General features: G+C 43.7%; 1 protein-coding gene across 8 annotated transcripts in view; it reads right to left on the bottom strand.

The window, feature by feature from the left end:
- tenm4 (teneurin transmembrane protein 4) overlaps positions 1–23,461 on the bottom strand; it is a 113,317-nt gene that overhangs the window by 15,371 nt on the left and 74,485 nt on the right. For 5 of the 8 annotated variants that reach the window (XM_071516335.1, XM_071516336.1, XM_071516338.1 and 2 more), the window contains 9 exons: positions 20,887–21,148; positions 19,153–19,420; positions 18,915–19,058; positions 17,608–17,857; positions 17,189–17,209; positions 13,346–13,578; positions 12,140–12,294; positions 6,507–7,384; positions 2,057–2,229 (listed from right to left, as the gene is read on the bottom strand). In XM_071516335.1, the coding sequence (XP_071372436.1) occupies positions 2,057–2,229; positions 6,507–7,384; positions 12,140–12,294; positions 13,346–13,578; positions 17,189–17,209; positions 17,608–17,857; positions 18,915–19,058; positions 19,153–19,420; positions 20,887–21,148 (2,384 nt within the window). The remainder of the gene's footprint in view (positions 1–2,056; positions 2,230–6,506; positions 7,385–12,139; positions 12,295–13,345; positions 13,579–17,188; positions 17,210–17,607; positions 17,858–18,914; positions 19,059–19,152; positions 19,421–20,886; positions 21,149–23,461) is intronic. The other 3 variants (XM_071516337.1, XM_071516340.1, XM_071516342.1) reach the window with 1 other exon arrangement.

The raw sequence follows: 23,461 nt of genomic DNA, 5'->3' as shown, positions 1-23,461 counted from the left end.
ACGACAATAAACGTTATATGAGTAGATAGCATTTTGCGTCCTATTCTTTTGATAGGAGCGCCCGAGGAAGTGTTGTGGTGCTGAGACGAGAGAAATGGGCAGAGGAGGCAGGCTGACCTTGCACTGGCCCTTACCTCTCTCCATCATACAGACACTTCAGGGGTTGGCCAGAGGCCTCTGGGGCAGACCCTGCCAAGAGCAGGCTGCGCTCCAAGGCCAGATGAAGCTGGAAATACTGCTGAATTGGGGAGTTCACGCTAATGCATGCATACAATTCAGCAGGGGAGGAACCTGCCCCGCACTGACGTTTCAGCGTGCCTGAATACTGGAGCCATAATCTAATCAAAACAGAGCCAAACAGTGGAGCAGTACAGCTGACTAACAGGGCCTTGGCTGGGAGATTTAATATAACGCAAAGCATTTCCCTGCTTTACTCGCTCATTGAGTTTATTTCGCATCTATTTTTGAGTTCAGTAATGGACTTCACAGAATGGCAACAACACCACTAACACCACTGTGGCTGTGTTGAAGCTCGCACAAAAAGGTCAAACACACAACCGGATGAGACCAGGAGGGAAACGCAGCAATGTCGGTCTGTTCGTGTGTTATGTGATCGCCCAGTTGCAAGCTTACAAAGCAGACAATGGTGAATTAATTAACAGCAGAGCTCCTGGCGCCGTTCCTCTCACGAGCAGATGTCTAAGACAAGGTCACAACATGAGGTGACCAGTCCACCGAGCAACAGTAAGAGACCAGAGCTTGTCATCTTCTGTTTCAGACATGGCTTTACAGGGAGTCAATGGGGACAGGAAGGAGGGCACACTCAAATCAAATGTTAGTGTGAGGGAGGGGGAAAATCTTTACAGTCTTTTAGAAATTGAAGTGGGGCTGGAGAGTTCAAAGCTATCAGCCAGTAATCAATAAAGCGGTTGGTCAGGCACAAAACAGGATATCAGAATGCCTAAGTACGCAAGACAAATCACGTGTACCGGGACCGAGCTTACAACCTCAGCCCGCCCTTTGCCTACTCCTCTCTGATTGGATTTCCTAAACCTGGGGGATCTCTTATGGGCCACCGACATTGTGTTTTATGAATTGGATTTTGAGACAGAAAATCAATGTGTGTTTTCATATTGGTAAGTGGGAGGTACGCTGCACAGGATTGTCTGAAACAAACATTAACACGCAGAGGAACAACAAACGCTACTGCGAGTAAGATGTGTTATTAGTCACAAGTGAGACATTGCATCCTCAATCACTGTCGTGGATCAGTGTTTTTCAGTGATAAATGGGGTCTGGGGCCCTCCAGAGGTCGTTCAGGGGGTTCCAGGGGGTCCCCAGGAAATTGAGGAATGGGTTAATTTCACTATAATTTAATTAACTAGAAATTATCCAGATTAAAGAATGTATAAGAATGACTATTCTAATAATAGATTTAACTCCCACCACTGTTATCTCCCCATATACAGTGCACAGCCAATTCAATACTAAATCAACAACAACAGAAATCTGTCCATATGGGTTCAGACCAAGACTCTTTAAAGAACCATTTCTGCACTCCTTTGCTTAGACACCTGCATTGTGTTTTTGTTTAGCTGCCTTGTATAGCCTCATTTGCAATTATGCAATTATTTGCAATATATAATCTGGAGGAGTTTGATTATTTTCCACATTTATGCCATCACCCACCATCTAATAATTAAGAATTAAGAACCTTTTAATATCCCAAACAACCATATATGGATATTGAAATGGTCACACAGAAGAACCATTTTTGGTTCCACTATGCACCTTTATTTTTCTGTGTGTAGTTTTGGGGATCTGTGACATGCAAATGTTTGCGAACCCCTGCCATATATTACATACCCAAAAAAAAAAGAAAAAGTAAAGTGAGCGAACTATAGTGTAGGAACAAGCTCTCTAGGCTATTCACCTGATCAAAAATACACAAAAAAGAGCTTTGGTTGTTGAAACAAAGCAGAGGCTCGTGGCACTTCCACAGACTCAGAGTATCTCCATTATCAGCAGCTCCAGTTGTGAGCTATAAGACACTCACCCTGCATGAGTGTGTAGAAGGTGCCAGAGGCTGACAGGTTGGTGGTGACTGTGATATCCTCTTTGTTGGAGCCCTCTGTCTGGATGCGGACTGAGCTGTCGCTGTCGGTGCGGTAGCTGCTCACTCGGCCCGTGGGGTAGGTGACGTTGGTCAAACGGCCGTAATTGTCATACCTGCAGAACAAGTACAAGAGTGTGAGCCACAGCTGGTAAAGAGGGGCATGTGTCATATGAAGCTGAGTATCAACAGCAACCACAATAGAATCAGATACAGTGCTGTGGCATGTGCTCATTGATAGTTTTGTTGCATCAAAAGGAAGTAATCCTAATCGTAAATGTGGGATAATTTATTTTGTGAAAGTATTCTGCATGCTATTAGGGTCACGTATGAATAAGTGCATGTAAGTATGTAAGTAATGGCATGTTCCTGCCATGTATGATTTATGTAAATATGAGGTGCTGACTGGTGAAAATCGTTCGCGTCAGCCTTACTAATTACAAGTAGGATGTGAGAATTTTTTGTAGGATGTGAGAATATTTTTTAGGTTCAGATATCTCCCACTTCTAACTTTGACTGAATTGCAGAAGTGTGTTAACACAGGTGGCAAACATGGCAGCGAATAAAAATCTAAATGATCAGTCATATTCACACTGATACGATACTAAACTAATACTAAACTAACACTAAACTACTGTTGAAAAGTGAGCAATGTCTTCTGCAGTTTGTTCATGGCTGATTTTAAATTCATAAATAAAAATGATTTTGGATGTGGCCGGTACAAATTAAACACGTGAAAGCTTCCAAGTTATAGAAACAAGATGTTATCCACTTCTTCCAATATGACATGAACGCAGCATAAGTATAAATGCATACTAATATGCAAGTAACCTTCAAGAGATGGGAGTGTGCGATATAAAAAAAAAAAAAAAAAAAAGCAAAAACTACTGACAAGGAAAAACTGTCATGCACAGGATGAGAAAGCACACAACTTTTCACATTTGGAAAACTGCTTATTAGCTTAAAAGATTAGTGATATCACCTAATCTTATTATGCAGTCTATGAAATAGGAGCACTGAGGTGAGACTCCTTGGAGAGATGCAGCATCTCCCCAGCCTACAAATCAGTCAGTTTATCACATACAGGAACATGAGTGGCCAGATTGTCTCATTTCGCCCTGAGAGCACATCGGCATGGAACAATTTGAAATCTTTCAGCTTGCCAGTGTTCCAGAATAGAAGTGAGTGAACGGTACATTACTTAGAATGAAGACTTTTATCTGTGCTGTGAATACAGATTGGAAAGCCCTCTTCGATGTTGCTGCCTGCCATAATAAAGCCTCTAATAAATGAGATGGCGGGCGCTGGTTTACGGATATTTCCTCAGCGCTGCCATCTCAAATATCCAATATGGAAAGGGAGAGTGGGAGAGGAATCATCTCCCAGAGATAAATGTTATCTGATCTGAACTGTACTGCGGACTGGGATTCAGAGATATTTTTCAGCCCAAGTCCTCCACTTCAGGAAATGCTAAATAGCACAGTAATTCATATCTAAAGCATTTGATTTCTTCTGATCCTTCTCTATCATATTTTATCAGCAATATATTCTCCCTGTGTTCATCAAATATTCCAAGTCTGCACACTTTTTTTTTTTTTTTTTTTGCAGTGGAAATACTTTCTCACCTGTTCTGTGGAAAGTTGCATGTTAAACGTACAGTATACACCACACCGCTTTTAACTGTTCTACTCGCAGGGCAAAAAGAGTGTTCCTGCCTGCCTCCACCTCTGAACAAAGGAGTCAGTCCCCCAGACAGAAATCTCATTCCAGAGCAATGCCACATGCCCCAGCTTGATCACTGACCCAAACTCTCTCCGTCTCAATTAGGGCCTTGAGCTAGAGCCATTCCTCGGGCTCCACCGCTGAGCTCTAATGGCTCTGGTCTGCTTCAACTCAGCTGCCTATTAGCTTGCTTTCTCTGGACAAGAGGGCATGCAGGGGCAGGGTGCTCAGCAGAAGGAGAGGACTTGTGCTTTCCCCCTGGATGGCCACAAGTCCATTTGGATCGCATCACCTCCGTGTCACATGCTAGCTCCCTGACCTTTCACGCTGGGGCCCAACAATAGGCCGGCCACTCCGCATCAGCGTCCCCTCCAGCATGCCTAATCTCAGCCTTGCACCAAATTATTCATTTTCTCATATTTTCACTTCCCCTTACTGCCTGAGGATTTCAGAACGCATGCAACTGATGATTGTGGAGAAAGTAACATAAGGGCAACGGTCACGAAATTGCTTCTACTCCATTGACAATTGTTCGATTTGGCTGTCATATTTTGATGTCTTAATTTAACTTGAAACCCAATGGATAAAGAGGCTTTGTTACTAAATAGGAACATTATTGCCCTGCTAATTAGAGGCTAAGAGAACAATTAGGCATCCTTCAGAATATTACATGAATTAATAGATTTATAGTAACCCTTAAGCATAGGCACTTATCATTACAACAAAAGCATTAGGAGGTCAGCAGAGCATCTGCGTATACAGTAAATGTCATAGCAGATGAGGTTGCCAAGGGTTACAACTGCAAGACCGTGTAGCAGATGTCTTTTGTTCTCCACTCAGTCCTTTGTGTTTTGTTTCTGCATTCTACTAAATTATATTCAGTCTATAGGCTAAAGGACTTAGTACACATTAATTAATTTGGGCAAAATGTGTAGCAGCCCACTTTGGTGTGCAGAGATAAATCGAGGTGCCTTTTCATTTCCGATGGTAGCAAATTATGGTTTTGACCCTTAGGTGGTGAAATGACCTTCAAAGCTAATTATTCAAGAAAAACAAAGACTCTTTATTGGGTTTAAAATGAAACATGGATGGTCCGACTTGCTCGCAGGTAAATATGAAGTCATAGTCTTAATTGCTGAGAAAAACACAGGAAATGGAACCATCTCTTATCTTATTTTTTTTTCTTCTGGTAAATAATCCTACACTTTTTGTGCAATTACAAAATCACATGTTTTGAAAAAGGACGGAGGGCATGCAAATGTGCACGTTTAAGGAGAAACGGAGAAATTAATAAGTTATAGCTCCACTGCCTAGTTTTGCATTTCCATTTTTTTCTATTTTTTGTTGTCTCGGGACAAAGACATCAAATTCGAAACATAGAAATAAAGAACCTATACATGCCTCAACTACACAATTACATTTCAGCGTTGAACCAAGCAACTCTATGAGATGGTCCACAGTTACAGAGCAATCCATATTGTGCAATAAACACAAAGTAGAAATGCTACACTGATTTTCTTCTTCCCTGAAGTACTGGTAAAACACATAAGAAAAATTTCAGGACATCTTGAACATCCATTGTTCCCATTTCATCTTACAAAAACCCTTTGTGTCACTGGCGCTCTACTATCTGTGTCTTTTCTTTTGCCTAATAGGGAGAAGTGTGCTCCAACCTGATAATAACACCAGCCATTTTAGAGAAAGTCAAACAGAAATAATTCAGAATTCCAACCACCCATTGGGTTTGTCGAAGCCGTAGGCAAATCTCTCTACCTTGAAAAACCCCTATGCATGGCTGCATTAGTGCCATTTTCACTGTATCTTTTTTTTTTTTCTATAACCTGTCTCAGATGACAACCAAATCAAACACAGGTGATAAATGTCTGCACAGATTAAACAGAGCGTCTGATTATGTGTCAGAGTGTTATGCTCCTCCAGCGAGGTGTAACAGATGTCTGACCAGCCAATCTGCTTAATCACACTTTTTGGAAAGACATCCAGTTAGCACAGTATCCCTTGGTACAGTATATTAGCTAAGGGACAAATTTCTCCACAGAAGTCACAGAAACTCGAAATCCTAGGCTCAAGTGCTGCAGAGTGTGGGGGTGTTTCAATTGTTCCCTCACATTGTGCAGTTTGCCTCAATCAATTCCTACCTCTGGCTATTCTATTATGCTTATTTTGCCAGGCCTCGCTGTAGTCCTAGGGGTAAAATGTGCTTGCCAATAGATATATGTCGTTCATGTACCAAATGACTCCAAACAAGCAATGGTGTGCAGTCTGTCACTGCAAGCACGGGTGTAGATGAGTAACATATCATCCAGTAATCCTATTTGGTATGATAACAGCAAATAGGATTACACCCATACTTCCACAGGTCTTGTATTCTGAGTGACATAGACATCCAGGCATAAGAAGGTGGCTCATGTGCCAAAATACTAAACTCAGATGTCAGAGAGCTCTACAACTCTCCTAATGCCCTCAACATTCACTCACTAAAGCATCTTAGCATTTCGTACTACAGCAAATACAGAGATTCCAGTTCAAGTATTTCAGAAATGATATTTTGTTCTCTGGGGCAAAGACACAATCTATAATCAGATCAACCGGGGTGCAGACTCTAGACTGACAAAATAATTTTGAAGCAGGTGTTTTGCAAAATATTACTTACTCATAGAAGGTTGTCCATCCATTTTCGTTGGTCTTAGTTGCTAGAAGCCCTGAATTTCCATGGTAGGTCATTACAGCTAGCTCTTGACCCTGGGCAGCAATAGTTTTGAGCGCACTGTTGGTGCCGATAGTGAACCAGAATGTCTGTCCATCGGGGACCATCAGCCACAGAGGCATCCCTGTAGTGTCCCGTCTGATGGTCACTGTGTTTTTGTTCTTATCAGTGATGCTGCTCAGATCTCCTTCTCCTGTGTAGGTCAGATTGTAGAGGTGGTCTCCTGTGGTCAGACTCTGGGTGTAAATGTGGCTGCCATTGGAGTCAAACAGATAAAGTTCATCATTAATGGGAGAGGACACCTCATACATGCTGAGAGGATTCAGATAGGGTTTGTTTTTGCGCACATAGCGGATACGGATGTTGCCCAGATCTGCAATAAAGAGCTCTCCATCTGGGGACACTGCCAGGGAAGAGGGCGCATTCAGCTTGGCATCCTTGGCATAGCCCTCGTCTCCAGAGTAACAATCACAGTTGGCATCGTTCTTGCAGTCACAGCCGCTAGGTGCCCCTGCAACCAGGGAGATCTCTCCATTGGTGGACACCTGTCGTACTCGGTTTATTTTCTTTTCGTCCGACTCAGCGATATACAAGATGCCATTGTGGGACACAGCGAGGGCATTGGCTGACTCCAGGGTGGCATGGATGGCTACTTTGCTCATTAGAAAGTGGTCAATGCCAGGCACTTGGCAGTGCATCGGTCGGCCAGCTACAATGCGGACCTGGTGGTTTTCTGAAATCTGAAGTACCACGTTGTTGTCCAGGACATACAGGGAGTTGTCCATGGGACTTACTGCCAGGTCTGTGGGCCACTCTAGACGCACCTGAGAGGAAAAACACACCAGAAATATCAGCTTTAGGTCACAAAAAACAGACCATGCTCTTATTGATCCACACATTTTTCACTTTATCAGAGGGAAACAGTCCCTCAAGGCAAGAGTCATTGAAAACTGCTTACAAAAAAGATAGGCTACTGTGAAAAAGGTGGGCTATCTCATAGCTTAGCCTGGAAGCAAAAACATTTTTGAAGAGATTATTATCTGATAAGGGAGGAAAATAGCAGCTGGTGTACTGTTAAAAGGGGAAACACAAAAACATGATTTTTGAGATCAAAGATGATAACAATAGTGGTGAGGAAGGACAGAAAGAGGAGAGATGATTCAAATGATCAGATTAACTGAAAAGAGCACACTGCCATTGATCATGAGAACTCTGGACACTTTAGGACTGGGCTCATGCATCCTTCACCCCTGCCGAGACACTGTTTTTCCCTGCTTTGGGTTATTAATTTTGTAATGGAAAGAGATTGCAAGAGGTAGAGTCCTTGAAAAGAAACAGGAACCCTCTTATCAAATGAAAGCCTTGCCTACCTCCGGCCTCCTAAATTATGACTTATTGTTCTGCAAATAATGTATCTGGCTTTTAACAAGTGGGAATGATTGGATTCATCCAATTTACTGGTCTCCCTCGCACTTACGATCCCAGGGGAATCTTTTAGGAAAATAATATGAACTGTCGTATTTCAATAGAAGCCTCGGAGCACCAACAAGAAAGACTGATTAAAACCTGGTCTTAATTTTCTGAAAAATACAAAGACAGGTTCAGAATCTGGACGACCCATTACATGAGAGCAGCGTTAGCACTGATTTGGATACTTTGTCCTACAACTGGGAAATGGGAAAGGTGATGAAATTACCTAGCAATTACTATGGTTCGCTAATCTTTCATAATGATCTGGTAACGCCAATTGCACAATCCTATATCACCGGAATTGACAAGGGAGCAATCCCTTGTTAATAACCTCAGTATCAGGTTATATGTATGTTAACATGGAGTAAATTATTGCTACGAACTTCAAACAGAAACTCATACTAGGCTATTTAATCACATATTTTGGAATATAAAAAGTACAGTATATAGGTGAGCCAAGTGAGCAGACAATTACACCGATGCACCGTGTTCAGTGTGAACTGTGCAGCAAAATAAATCTGTGAAGAGGACAACGGCAATACTATTTGGGAATTGAAAGAGCGGCCATCTGACAATGGCTAAACAATGCATCACCAAAAACAATCAAGGGAAAGTTTCAAGTTGCTGACTTGTGGATCACAAAATGCCCAGGGAAATGTTTTCAACTGATAAATGTGGAAAAAAACGTCAAGGTTTCCACATTGAATTCAACTTCAGAAGCCACTCTGCATTCTAGGGCCTCTGTTGTCCAGAACAAAACACAGGGGTCCTGAAACATAAAATACGATACTCAAAACCGCACAGAGCAGCAGGTTCTAAGACACAGTGAGAATGTCCTCTAACGATATTGTGTTAATCATGTCAATTGTGTCTACACATATTCATCATTTTCTAATTTAGCAGTCGATGCTGCCACAATGATTCAGCAAATATTAACAAGTGATTCTAAGGGAGACGATCACTTGAATCTTTGCATCGGTCATGGTCCTGAACCTTTGCCACTCTTCACAAGCAATCTACTTGTCTACCTTTGACTGAGCAACAGAGTTGAGCATCACACAGAGCTTCACATCCCTTAAATCTCCCATCATCCCCCACACAACGGAGGAGGTTTATATAATAAGACATATCTTTGGCCACACACAACAAACAGGCGACTGGCAGCGGATACATGTCGTCTTTCAGTGAGCAGAAAATGCATTTACTTGGGAAACGAAGGGGAGATTTTCAATTTCTTAAAACCTATTTCTTGTCAACACTGCTGGTTAAATATTTCATGAGCCAGAGTGTGGAGTGGCTCGGGGGAGCTGCCTGTAAGGAGGTTTTCACGCCACTCTGACTGATGAGGGGATATTTCCCGAGCTGCTGTCCCATATGCTGTAACCCGATCATACCCTCCCCTTCCTACAGTGGGGCAGCTGTCAGTAGCGCCTGACACGGCCGCCACCAGCAAACCCGAAATGGGCACATCAGCCGCGAGAGCGAGCCATGGATTTACATCAGCAAAACACAAAACTATTTTTGCATGCAATTTCGCTTGCATTATAATTGGCTTTTTTTTTCCATAAGCTAGCCCTTCACTCTCTGCTCGTACCAACACGATGCCCGTCTGAAGAAAACTAATCTGTCGTTATTTGAAGTTCCTCTCAGAGTTGAACTGAATGTCATTGTCACTGGAGCCTTGATAAAGCTTTCTGAAGCTACGAACACCCTTGAAATGAAAAAAAAAATGTGTTCAAGTGATCTTGTTCTAAGACATGGTTTCCTGCTATTTAAGTTTGAAGTCAGCAGGAGGGGGTTCAAGACTTTAAACATAAAATGGAAGAGACTGTAAAATGGCATGGACCTAATGCCTTGGTATAAACACATTAAAAGATTCCTGAAAGAGGTCAAACTCTCGGCCTCTTGCATAACAACAATAAAAAGTTAAAAGAAAGAAAGATTACTGAGCAGCACCTGGAATTTAGAAGTCAAAGGGCATAAAAGCATGTTCTGCCGCAATAAGCTTACTACACAGATGGCATGGCTGAGACAGAGCTTAATTTCAAAGACATCGATGACCGCATCAGAGGAGAGAGAGAAATCTGAAATCATTTTTTTCTGTTGAAAACAGGTAGAGTATAGAGAAAGTGATGACCACTGTGATGAGCCTTCTCCTGTGAGACTCTGGTCCTAAGTGAGGGGTTGAGGAGTGTTTGAAGTAGGAAGCTGTGTGCTCTGGATGAATTTTTAATGGATGCTTTTTACTGTCTGAGTGTCTCTGGCAGTGCTTGTGCGATTTGTCATCGTTGTGGGGCTGCAGTCAGTCCTGCCTGTGTCTTCTCTGTTGTGGAGCTGGGCTGGTGAGCATCTATAGGGGCTGGCGGGGGGGCTGAGGGAGCAGGCGAGGGGGGTGGGGTGGTGGTGGGGGGGCGGAGCTCCCCAGGGGCTGGGAATGGGCAGCTGGAGGCTTTGCTCCCTCCACTGAATACATCATTTCACACACACAGAAAGCTTCTCTCCATTGGCATCCGAGGCCCCCTCAGGACCTGTTTGCTAGTCGGACTGGATAACATAGATGGGGCAAGAAGCAAACTAGTGCATACACACAGCTCAGCGCTTACTTGCAGTGCTTTAGACGTCAGTCAAATCTCATCTTCAAGCCTGTGAAGACCCGTGAATTCTCATTTCATGGGTGTAAAAATAAAACAATTATAGATATAATAGTAGATATAATTATAAACATGCGCAATAATTGCATATATTCTTTCTGGGTAATTATTTGCCATGGCGTGCGTGGGAGAAAATGTGTTAACTCCTCAGAATACAAATTCTTAGGGAATGGCCATGCAAAAGTTGCTATGCAGATGAAATGCGGCAGAAAGCCAGTCCTGTCATCTCCATAGGGGAGTCACTGAGCTAGAGAGTGATGTGACCTCAGTGCAGTGTCCTTGCCTGGGGGATGTGTTCTGTCTGCTGTAGCAGTCTGCTACATGTGTGCACATGTGTGTGTGTGTGTGTGTGTGTGTGTGTGTGTGTGTGTGTGTGTGTCAGAGACTGTATATGCATGAACCAAAAGGGGTGCAATTTGGTTAGTGAGGTTATAGGTCATCTTTGTTATCTCCCTACAGCTATAGGCCATCGGTCCTCCATATTTGGGGCTGTGGCCACCAGGGACACCAGGGGCTCCTGGGAAAACAGCTCCAGCTCTGGTTTCAGCTGGGCTCCCTGCTGTAGCACGACGTCTATCCCAATCCCCAAGAGTTCCCCTGGCTGTGATCCAGCCCCGTTAATTGCTCATTTTCATTTTTATTTGTATTTGTATTTGCTTGTTATCTATACGACGGTTTCAATTTTGTGATTTAGCAGATTGGCACAGCTGCGTTTGGGGCTGCTATCTTGAATCCATCATCTTCTGGACCAATGATATTTCAGTTCTAAGCCTATCATTCCTGATTAATCACAGTGGCAGGGTGTTGCTTTCCTGACATATGAACGGACACATGTAAACGCAGGCTAACGGCATTCAGCCCACATCTGGTGAATCCCATCCCAGTATTTGATGCCTGTAAGCTCCAACTGCCTCCTTCTACCTCCTCAGAGGAATCCCCCTCCCAGTCCAGCAAATCACAAAATTGGCAACACGTTATTAATGCACGAATGTGGACGAAAACTAAATTAAGAACCTCTGGATCCAGGCTAAGAAAAAAAAAGCCCAGGTGGGGATGTAAGCGTACCAGAGACTAGGGTCAACCAAGTAGGCTGCTATAGGTTCAGAGTAGAGCTGAACAATTAAAAAAAAAAAAAAAAAAAAGAATGGAAAATGAACTTTTGCAATTTCCAAATCGCAGAGGCTGCAATTAATTGCTGAAGAAAGATTTTACAGCTCAGGGTAATCTTTGGTCTATGAATCAAGTACAGTATTGAAAACCCTAACCCTAACCCTTTTAACGAAATAACTTTTCTTTACAATTTATTTAAAATTTACAACAATTTTAAAGTTCAAATAAATGTATGACTAGAAAAACTTGTGATATACTCGCAATTGCAATATTCTGTCAAATAATCGCTCAGCCCTAGTTCAGAGACAGGAAAAGGCGAGCGGGTTGCCCCGGTCAGAGAGGTCGTACCTGAGAGATGTCCATCACAGCATCACAGCTGAGGGGTCGGGCAGAGGTCAGGTCATTGAAGCCCAAGAGAGTAGAGATGATACCATTTTGGTCGATCCTGCGGATCATGGTCCCGTCCACAAAGAAGATTACACCGTACTTATCCACAGTAATGCCTGCAGGTAAAAAGACAGTCAGTGGACAGAAGAGAAACATATCTATCAGTTATTGTATCTGTGACTCAATGTGAGCAGAGAGGACACTAAATGACAATTAAGGACTAATAATGGTAATGAAAACTAATGCCTGAATTGATTTTCTTCAATCAATAATGGAGGACAATAGAGACATCAGAACAGATGGAGAATAGGTATTGATTCAATAACAATTTGAAATTTCATCAAAGCCAGCCGTTTTCTCTCTTAGTCTCACACCCTTAGAGAACAGTAAAGTTGAGAATACCAACCTTAGCTTGCACATCTGTGCATTTCAAATTTTTTTATGGTCTGACACAAATCTTTCAACAGCCATAAACATCTAGTTGGAACAAAATGTTCCAGTTTCAACACAAACCTGGACTATACATGTAACACATTTCAGTGGGACTTGAGCGTTATTTCAGTACATGTGAATCATAATGCCATCCCAGTGGAGGACAAATAGTATACTATGCATGTGATCTAATGACTAATACATCATCCAAATATGGAAGCAACAAGAAAAAAGACCCCAGGAAACACATGGGAAGACATGCTTTCCAAAGAAAAAAAACAAAAAACCCCCAGAAAAAACAACTGTTTTCCAGCTTGAAAGTGACCAAAGCTAGTGAGCTAGTCGGTGGTAAAGGTGAGAGAAGAGAATTCAATGTGTGAAAACTGAAGTGTATTGATTTCGCCTGTGGGACTACTCTCTCCAACTATCCAGCAATCTAGTCCATCAGAAACACTGCATGGGACTTAAGAGAAAAACCCAGCAAGAAGGACATTTTCCTTTATTATTTGACCCAGTAGTTACATAAATGCCAGCATTGACTCTGTAAAAGAAAAAACAGTTCACATGTGCTTTTCAAATGTGCCCTTAACATGCCTGTATTGCCACAGAAACTGAGACACTCTCAATTTACTCATTGAAGCAGTCCGTTCAACAGAAGGTTTCTGATTGAATATGTATGATAAAGAGTTAAAGTAAAGCTAAGCTAAGTTAGTAATAATAACATTGATGCGGTACCTCTAGGGTTCGTGAGAGTGGCCTCGACAGCCTTTCCTCCATCCCCGCAGCGGGTGTCGTCGTACGGTAGGCACTGGTCTCCGGTGCCTGCCACCAGCTCCAGGTTCTTGGCCACGTCTTTTACAGCATTCAGCGATTTCACCTTGAACACCTTCCGGCTGCTGGTGTCCGACAGGTAGACAGCACCGGTCACCGGACTGGTGGCCAGGTAGTACTTATGAGCAGGGCTGTTGCTGAGAGAGTGAAAGAGAGCAGGAGAAGCCCAAGTCAATAAAGCTGGAAGGGCTATACTGCTTTCAATAAGAAAAAAACATTGTCTAATACAATTAAAATGGATTCAAAAGCCATTTCGGAGAGTCAATTGGACACAATTACAGTTTAAACCAAAGACAAGGAAAAAGAAAAATAGAATGAGATTAAACATGACATAATGGCAGAGCTTAGAATTGATCCACAATACAGAGAGCTTAGTAAGAAATCCCTGTTGTCAAAAGACAGTGGGTATTCCACTCATCTCTCTCTCTCTATATATATATGTATATATATATATATATACAGTACTGTGCAAAAGTCTTAGGCACCCAAGAGTTTTTATATAAATTGTCTTAGATGTTTATTCATTTTTTTTCTGCATTAGTGTGTCAGTAGACTGCTCTTTATAGTAAATTTTTTTGATATTTAGAAACTTTTCATTTAATTATTTTTGAAAGCATCTTCGCTTTACTTTTTTTCTTTTAAATGTGCCTAAGACTTTTGCACAGTACTGTGTATGTATATATATATGTATATATATATATATATATATATATGTATATATATATGTAGGAAATGCTGAGAGGATACGGAGCAGGGGAGACACAGGAAGCAAGGTTCTAGTGGGATTTAATCACTTGGGTACATGGGATCCTTTGACAGAAGTCTTGATCACTACCCCTTCCCTGTACACAGAAATCCCTATGTCATCATCTATAAAGGCAACCTATTTGGGAGACCAGTGAATCCTCGCCTGATTATTACTGTGACAAGTACAAACAGTATAAGTATAAGTATGTTTTCTGATACCCTTGGGACTTTTTTTTAGGGAAAGACAGTATATGCATAGCGGAAGCAGGAATCCAAACACATTATGCATCCATCAGGCAGAGTGTGCAGCACAGAAAAATATCCTATTAAATCCCAGTCCAAGTCGGCACAGTAATCCTTCATAACCACAGGGGGTTGCCTAACCTGAGAGACACACAACAGACCACACATAGCCAATCACTTTGTGGCAGGAAACGTGCAACGTACTGGCAAGCCCCAATCAGGGCGGCAGTCAGAGTTTCAGAGAAAACAAAAACGATTGTAGACAAATCCATCGAGGCAAAGATGAAAAAACATAGCCTATTACCATATAAAAATAGCTTATTTCAAATCAATTAACATCATGTGGACTATTTCCATTAAATGTCTATTGCATTTTATAATGAACAGTAAACCTGTGCTACAAATCCTTGAAATGCATGACAGTCTATAACTAAAAACATCTATGCCTAATGGAGCTATACATTACTGGATGCTAATGACCAAAGCCCAGATTGATCTTGGTCTTAAAGTGCCAGCTCTGACTGACAGACTTGGCTGTGGCATGGCATTATTGCTGCCAGGGTTAGTGGTTGTATTCCCTCTGGTGCCGCCCATGCTAAAAATACAGGCCCTCGTGATTCTATAAGGCGCCTTGGATAAAAGCATCCACCAAATTGCATATGCTTTTACTTTGCCCATGGCTGGGTTAAAATGGGATTCCTTTCCCCCCCAGTGGACAGTTTAGCGAAGTAGTGGTTAGTGTCACCTTAAAGAGGACTTGAGTCATCGGGGCACGATACAGCACAGTTCTGCCAGACTTGATAATCATTATGAAGCAACCTGTCAGCAGGGCATCATTCAAAGTGGATTAAGAGGGAATCAAAAATACAACCTTGAGGATTCTTTAGGGGCCGGGGGGCACGACGGTGCCAAAGCTTATATTTTCATAAGGCCACGCGAAGAAGGACCAGTGGGTCTGCGGAATTGTCAACTCCGGTACGTAATTTTAAATGACAATTGACCTTCAATGAATCAGTGATGACAGGACACTGCAGCAAACCTCAGGCGAGCATGTCACAATCAGCCCACTGACCAAGTTGACTGATATGTTGGTCTACAGTACATTCCAGGCAGAACCGGTTGTCTTAGAAAAATGACTCCTGTCCCGGAGTAGGTCAGAAGACAGCCCCAATTCCTGGATTCTACTTGGCCCTCTATCTGGCATATGCAATCAGCCGATACCTTATCAGCTCCAGGTCGCATGTAGAACAGTCTCGGTCCCCCACGGTGTTTGAAACTATGAGGCGTTATTCCCTGACCTTGAGCCGTGGCCACATACTACATCTATATTCACTGACAACATCTAGTTTGTGGAAGATAATTGGATTTTGCTGCATGCTGGCGCGGCGATGGAGGGAGCGTGGTTTGAGTGGATCGGGACATCCTTAGCGGGGGGTCAATGAACATTGCAGTGAGATCACCCACCTCCCCGTCCTATCGCTAGTTCACATACACACAGGAAGCAGCCGCCCGTTTTAAACAGACACATGCTGTGTTTTCTCAGATAAATCTCCTTTTTAATATGCAAATGTGCGTGGACTACTGAGAGCAAAGGGATAGAGATTTGACGTTTCTTTAGTCTTGCTCTAGCAGGCAGAGCCTGTGTGCATGTGTGTGTGTGCGTGCGTGGGTGTGTATGCTTGTGTGTCAGTGTGTATGTGTGTGTTTGTGTGCAAATGGACATGTGAGAGATAGAGAGATAAAGCGAGGGGCTAGACAGATGCAGAGAAAGACAAAAATGGAGAAAGATATAGAGAATTTCTGTGAGTGTTTTCTCAATGTGGTCAGTCTTGAAATAGAGGCCAGCAACCAGCGTCACTTGGCTTTTCATCCTCAGTGCGACTGCATCCTTCCCAGCTGAAGTCATGACCCGCTGATAGAAAATCAATCAATAGCCCTGTGCCTGAAACCTGCTATCTAAAGACAGCACACAATGAGATTTCCCTCACCTCCACCTGTCATGGAAAATGAAGTCTTTGTATGTTTCTTCAACCGGTGATAAAATCTATGTTCTGTATCTGTATCTGTGAAAAGCTCAGATTCCTTTTCAGATGGCATTGCAGCAAAACCATTTTGATTAAAAGGAACACGTTTAAAGAAGCAGCATAATATTTAGATTTACACAGTAACTCACAAATGCAGAGGGGGGTGTGAAATAACACCAATTGTCATTATGAGTATGATACGATAATCCCCTTGGGGCAATTCCATCTCAGGCTGCAGTTCAAGTGGTTCAAAGTAGACAGACCCGAGACAGTGCATGAATCATAAGAAGAATATTAAATAGAATAAAAGAAAGCACTATCAACATTAAGATGTAGGAGATTTTTATATTGGACAATGGAATTTGACCACCGACATCAACCATGCAGAAGAGTCCAGGTTCTACTGAGCCAAAGCCAACAATCAGCTGCTCTCCCCCTGGTATGGCATTTACAATAATAGTTCATGCATATGTACCATTCCCAAACACACTGCAGTGAATAGTGCGATGAATCCAGAGATCAAGTAAGCTCAGGAGACATAGCTAATGAATCACTAAAACTGCAGCTTTATGAAGACGAAGAGCAAGCAGACGGCCGGTATATTAAGATACGATCTTCCAGCTGCTTACAAGTGCAGGTTTGAATTGTGTCCAAAAAGGTCACTTTGAGGTCCAGCGTGCGGACTGTACCGTTTTCTTTATTCATTATAGCACAAACTATATATAAGGCTTACCTATGCCTGAAGTCTTTATTTCTGCCAGAAGCAGAAGCAGAAGCAGCAGGAAATGAGAGAGGAAGAGAAAGGAGAGGAAATGTTAGTTGTTAGTGGACAGAATTAATTAAAAGAGAATCGCGACAAAAGATCACATTCACTATCTGCTCTAACTTGTCGGTGCTGACACTAACAAAGAAATTAATCTTGTCCCGGAACATTTAGTTGAGCTGCCGTTAAGACCCCATTACATCCACTCCAGCCCCTATCAAGGCCAAACTCCAGCTGATGCAGGTGGGTGAGAGAGGCAGGACCATCAATCCTGGGCCTGTGGGGCCTTTCCTGTCTATCTCAATGGGCCTCAGTGGTTTACGACCTGAGCGCGGGCCCATCTGATCTCCTGGCCCTGAGTGAGTGGGAGTGGGCTACCGCTCGGTTACCTGAGCTCCAGGACGCTGGTGACGTTCCCCGTGGTGAAAATCCTCCTCACGTAGTTGAAGTCGCCTACGTACAGGCTGCCATCTGAGCCGCAGGCCAGGGCCACGGGGGCCAGCAGCTTGTTTCCGTCAGCCAGGCCATTACAGCTAGGGCAGGAGATGCTGCGCCTGCGCCCGTTCCCCATCACGCTGCCAATTACAGGAGGCTGCTGGGAGATGAAGACGTTCTCCCCGTTGCCCATATGAAGAATACCTGATGGGGGCACAGGAAAGAAAGGAGTAACACCTGCGACCTGTTTGGAATTGAAGGAGGGTTTGCACACTATGTATGTGATGCTTGTGCAAATGGACACAAGGGCACACGTACACACACACACACACTATGTTTTTCTTAGTATATTTGCCAAATCCGCTCTTGGAAAAACATCAGATATGTAAATTTCAAAGATGCTCCTGCAGCCCAATCAATGTAATCATATTTGAAATTCAGCATCTGCACGTCTAGGTTAGTTTTTCTCCTTCTGATGGCACTTGTTGACCTGACTTCTTTGAGCAGCACAACATTTGGTCTATCAGAGAAGATCAGCCAAGCATCCCCTTTCCTGGGACGTGATTTAATCTTAGGGACTGCTGCTGCTGGGGGTAGCAGACAGAAAGCAATTAAATTAGGGATGATTCTAAAAAAACGGCGGGCATGAACAGGACACGGAGGTGCCAAGGGGGCGGAGGGTGTGGTGAAGGGGGTGGGGGGGTGGGAGGAAACAAGAAACAGCCCTCTGCCTCCTCCGGACAGCCGCATTCAGACGCACAGTGGGCTTAGTGTGTCAGATCAAAGTGCCACCTTCCTGAGCACTTTTCATGTAAGTATGCCTCATCTCCTCTGATGAGCCCTTCCAGACACAAACAGACTGTGAAGCCTTGCTTGTGACAGGAGCTGCCCAAAGTTTTTCTCCCTTCAGTCCTACTCCTGCCTTTCAGGAGTAATTTACTGGCAATAAGAAAATTGACCCCCCTCACCTAAAAAGGGACAGTGGTAATAAAAAAGTCAGACCTATCTGAGGCTAGATGACATTCCTGTATTGAAAAAGCGTCAAAACGCTACAGGCAGGGAGGACAATTCAGTGTTACACTAAAAGCACCATCTAAGACCTTTAGATGGCATGAGATAGATATCATGCAATGCTGAAAACATTTTCTCCAAATGTCACATTTCCTATGCTGACAATATATTCTTAAAATTATTTTCTCAGCAGTTGTTTTAATGAATGAGTAGTTGGGAATAGGAAACAGCAAGAGACTGTCTGACTCACCGCTCTGGATGTTCAGGGCATGGTGCTTGTCTACAGCCCATCCTCCCAGTTTGGAGGCGGTGGTTTCGTAGCCCTGTAGGACAGCAGTCCTCTTCTCCCATAGAATAAGGTCTGGACATGACTCATACTCAAAGCCCACAGACACTAGGGTAAGAAGCAAGGAAGGAATCTATTGTTAGTGAATCACATGTGTTATTTTGGCAAATACGATGAAAAAATATGCACTCCCATCACTTACCGAAAGCTTCAGACAAGCCGTACACCTTCTGGCTGTAGACATCAGCCTTGTCCCACACAAAGTCATAGGCGAGGTTGGGGGCTGCGGGGAACCACTTCCTGAACAGCCTGCCCTCCACAGCCACCATGAGGTGAACCTTCATCAAGTTGAAAGGGATTGTGGGGTGGGTGAGGGTCACCCTCAGTATGGACTTGTAACCTGGGGTCCTGCTGCTCAGATAGCTAATCTTCATATCTGTCCCAGGCACAGGCACCTCCTCCTGCAGGGACTGCGGACCAAAAAATGCTCGTCAATGACAGGAATAAACCCCAAACCCCTGAAGTAGTTGACACAAATTGTAAACGTTGAACTAAGATGACTTCTTGCTCTGGCTTTTTTTCTTTTTGTGTTTAAGATAGGGTTAATAAACATGCCCCCACATGCCCTTTATTTCCCACAGATTATCAATTCATCATTTGTTTAGTCACCCTTCTGCAATCTTTGTCTCTGATATTGTTCAAAGCCTTGCCTCCAGCCAAATATATGGACTCAAGGGGAGATTAGAAACATCAATGAGAGGACAATTAAGCCAGAGTGTTACAGGGAATCCGATGAAGGATTTATTCATTATATACTACAGTGACTATTTTTCATAATTGATTTAATAATAGCGTGTCCTTCATTAGGACAATAGTGTTCCCTGGAATCCATATGACAACGGCGTCGGTAGTGCGCCCTTGGGCTCAGAACTTGCACAGTACAGTAATGTATAGAGCAATAAAAGTTAGTTTAGTGGGGGGCGGCATTGCGGCCATGGGACATTTCCACTGAGGTCAGGCCTGGAACAATGGCAGGTCAGCAGCACAGACAGTGGATGGTACCAGAATTCAGGATCAGGGGTCTATGACACTGACTAGGCTGACCAACTCCTGCTCTAATTAAGTCACCTCTCATCCCCTGTTTCCACAGAAAAAAAACAGGATGAACTGTAATAATTAAAACAGTGCAGTTAAGTGTTTAAGTGTTAAGTGTTATGTTTCCATGTTAATGCTCACAAAGTGCAGCTATGCCTGGTTAACTGATCAGAATGCCCCTTTAACAGGTAGAAGTGTAAACTGGCTGGTGTCCCTGTGTGGTGCTCTCAAGGCTCAAGGAATAGGAAAGACAAGGCTACTATAAATAGACTAGACCGCATACTAAATTCACTGATATGCCATAAATCTTACGAAGCAAACTGGGAGACAAAGTAATTAGAGAAGGGCATCGAGACGCCCGCTAGACATACGGTAGCCACACACACAGACCCGCACACAGGCCCATGCAGGAGTGTCCGCACCCACACACATAGACAGACATCAAAATATACGCACAAAACCAAAATCATGAAAGGTAAGAAGCGTGGTCTTTCAAGTTCTACTTGTACGCCCAACCTGGGAGATTACAACCCAGGAGAAATTAAAAATGTCCAGGCTGTTTTTTGTGTGCAATGTAATCATCATCACTCTGCTGCGAGACAGTACAATGCACATTGTAAATCGCCCATGTTCCACAGACCAATTACACTGGAGAGATAAAATCACAGCACTGCCATGAGCCAGAGTTACTATTACACTTGTACGTGATGAATAGTCTTTAGAGTGGGGAACTGTAGCTCTCTCCCAGACGCGTGGCATGAATCATTTGAAGGAGAGACCCATGTAGATCACAACCTGCAGGGCAGAAGGAAAAGGAGAGGCTGAGGAGCAGGGGGGTCACCTGGATTTCGGGTACGATGCTCCCCCTCTCGGAGCAGGAGCCGGCGAATGCGGTGAGTGGGGCCGGGGACACGATGGGACTGGGCCTGGTGAAGCTGCTGAGGTCACAGCTAGGGATGTCATTCTCCTCGTGCCGCATGACGATGGTATCCATGACGAAGAAGCGTCCCCATGGCAACCAGAGAGTGTGCTCCTGGGTGATGAATGGAGCGCGCTCAAAGTGCAGGGCTATGGCTATACCCCCGTTGGTCACCAAGTCAAAACTGGAACACAGACGTTCACAATGTCAAAAAGGATGAATATTGATTCACATACAATGAGGATGAATTATATATTTCTCGACTAAGTACTGTGCCAATCCCTATTAGCAACGCTTGTAATCTGCTGTGTGTTGAGGATTAAACCATGCCACAATTCACTGTGAATATAATGACTATTTTCTAATTAAGTGTTGCTATAACAGATCAAAAAGTAATTCATGTTGCAATAAATAAAGACTGTCGTTAAGGAAGGATGCAGTTTCACCATTTAGCGCATTATCTTTCAGGCACACACTAGCCGTATATACAATGGAATGATGAAGCAGTTAATTCACTGAACCACAATGTGAGAAGCACGTCTCTTAATTAATGTCATAAGCTGTAGATTTTATTTGAAGAATGGAAAATGGCAGAGATGCCACGCCTTAAGTTCAGGCATATAATGTGACTGTTTCATCCCCATGCTTGTGTAATGCAGTGTGCTCACATTTAAATATAGCTTGTGAGGCACAGGCGGAGATTTGTGCTGCAGAATGGAGGCAGCCGCCACTTCTCTATCGATCCCTCAGACGAGGGCTGTCCACTCTAACATCAGTCTAAAAGCCCTGCAATGCAATCCCATCTACTGCTGCATTAAGGGCCTCTGCCTCTGGTCTGACCTGAGTGGCTCTCAGTAAACAGGCTGCACTCTGGCGATTTCATCATCTCTAACTGCCGCATGGTGACAGCAGCATGCCTGCACCTGCATTGCACTTCTGCAGCACTTGTCACTTTTCTCTAAGAGCCAATTAGCACCTGGTCATCTGCAGGCCCCTGGGACAGGGCCTCACCCTCACATGGGAAGCCTCTCTTCCAAATTACAGGTAAAGAAGCAGGCCCAAACAGCGGTCTGTGGCCTCTAAACTAGGCACCTCCCTCTTAGCTTAGGCTACTATAAAAAGACTCTCCTCAGTTCCACTTCCCTCTAGGGCAAGCATCTGATTGGCTGTGGCAATAAACAAAGGTCTGTTCCGCCCTTGGTATTTTGCCCTTGGCTGGGCGTGAGTGGAGTTAGGTTGCCCAGCGGTACACAGTCGAGGCTGCAGCGCTGATGGGGACTGTGATAGTGTTGCCCTTGTGCTGCTGTGATCCGTCAGTAACGGTGCAGATCCCCGGTCGGTCTGCGTGACACCCGGCAGGCCCAGTCTACACACGCTCAAAACACTTCTGGACAGATACCCATGGGCGGCGTGGCCAATCGATGAGGGGATTCACTGGCTGTTATCAATCATGACAACAGCCTTAAGCCATGTGACAAAACTTATTAAGCTACCTACACCAGCCTCGCTGCTTTTGCCCTCAGGGAATGCATCAGGCTCAAAGAGTTAACCCTGCCAATGGACTTGGCGCTCCTCATACAAATGATAAGCAATCATTTCGCAGCATTAGCCAATGTATATTTATCATGAACTGAATGACATTAACTCTCCTTAATAGTCATCCTGAATTCTCAAGGACACAGTGAAAAAACAAGGTGAGCGCTGGTGAACTAACTCTGAACAAGCGCTTTATAGGTGCTGGAGAGATGGGGTTGGGTGGGGTTTATGCATGATTGGAGGGACTGAAACTCTGCTGACTTTAAAAACTCCACTTGTTAACACCAAAGTGCTGTGTTAGCACAGTGTTGCCGCAATTAAGAGAATCACTGAACAAAATATTTAATTCAATGTTTTGACTTGAGCCACTACAGAAAATTGGAAAATCACCAAGCTACTTCCTGGTATGTAGATGTACCAAGTACCAGCCTCCAGTTGGCTGATGCTTGTTTGACCTCTACCGTACTGCCTGGTGTATGAGCACACCTGTATTTTCTTTACGCAGGACTCTTATAGCTGTGACAGACAGCAAGCGGCAAGGCCACCCAGCACCGCTGCCACCTCCTAGAATCGCCGTATCACATGCGTTCCTGCTTGATGTTTGATGGGATGGCATGAAGTTTAATACAAAGGTGAGACTACTCTCTCTTATTCTCTGCCATGGATCAATGGTGGAAAATCGCTGCTGCAGTCGTTTATCTACGGAGATACTGCCGTGTTTGCAGTGATTATTAGCTTCTCCTCCATGATGAGAATGTGGAACTAGGAACTAATATTTGGCAAGGGGGAGATTTTGCAAACGCCTCTCCCGCCGGTTAAAGTTCACTGATTTCAACTTTACCCACTACGCCGGCTGCTTGCCTTGTGCCGCCAGCTATCCCATCATGCTCCGCACAAGTGGGTAGCTGCTTCTCATTGAAAATGAATAGAGGCAGCCCAGCAAAATAGCTTGCAGTGTGGT

This window comes from Centroberyx affinis, unplaced genomic scaffold (assembly GCF_046629955.1).
Source record: "Centroberyx affinis isolate AG114_WGS23_722 - 3 ecotype Tasmania unplaced genomic scaffold, CSIRO-AGI_Caff_v1 ptg000399l_1, whole genome shotgun sequence".
In the NCBI taxonomy this organism is placed as follows: Eukaryota; Metazoa; Chordata; class Actinopteri; order Beryciformes; family Berycidae; genus Centroberyx; species Centroberyx affinis.
The sequence above is the reverse complement of the archived record's forward strand: the minus strand, read 5'-3'. Positions and strand labels throughout refer to the sequence as shown.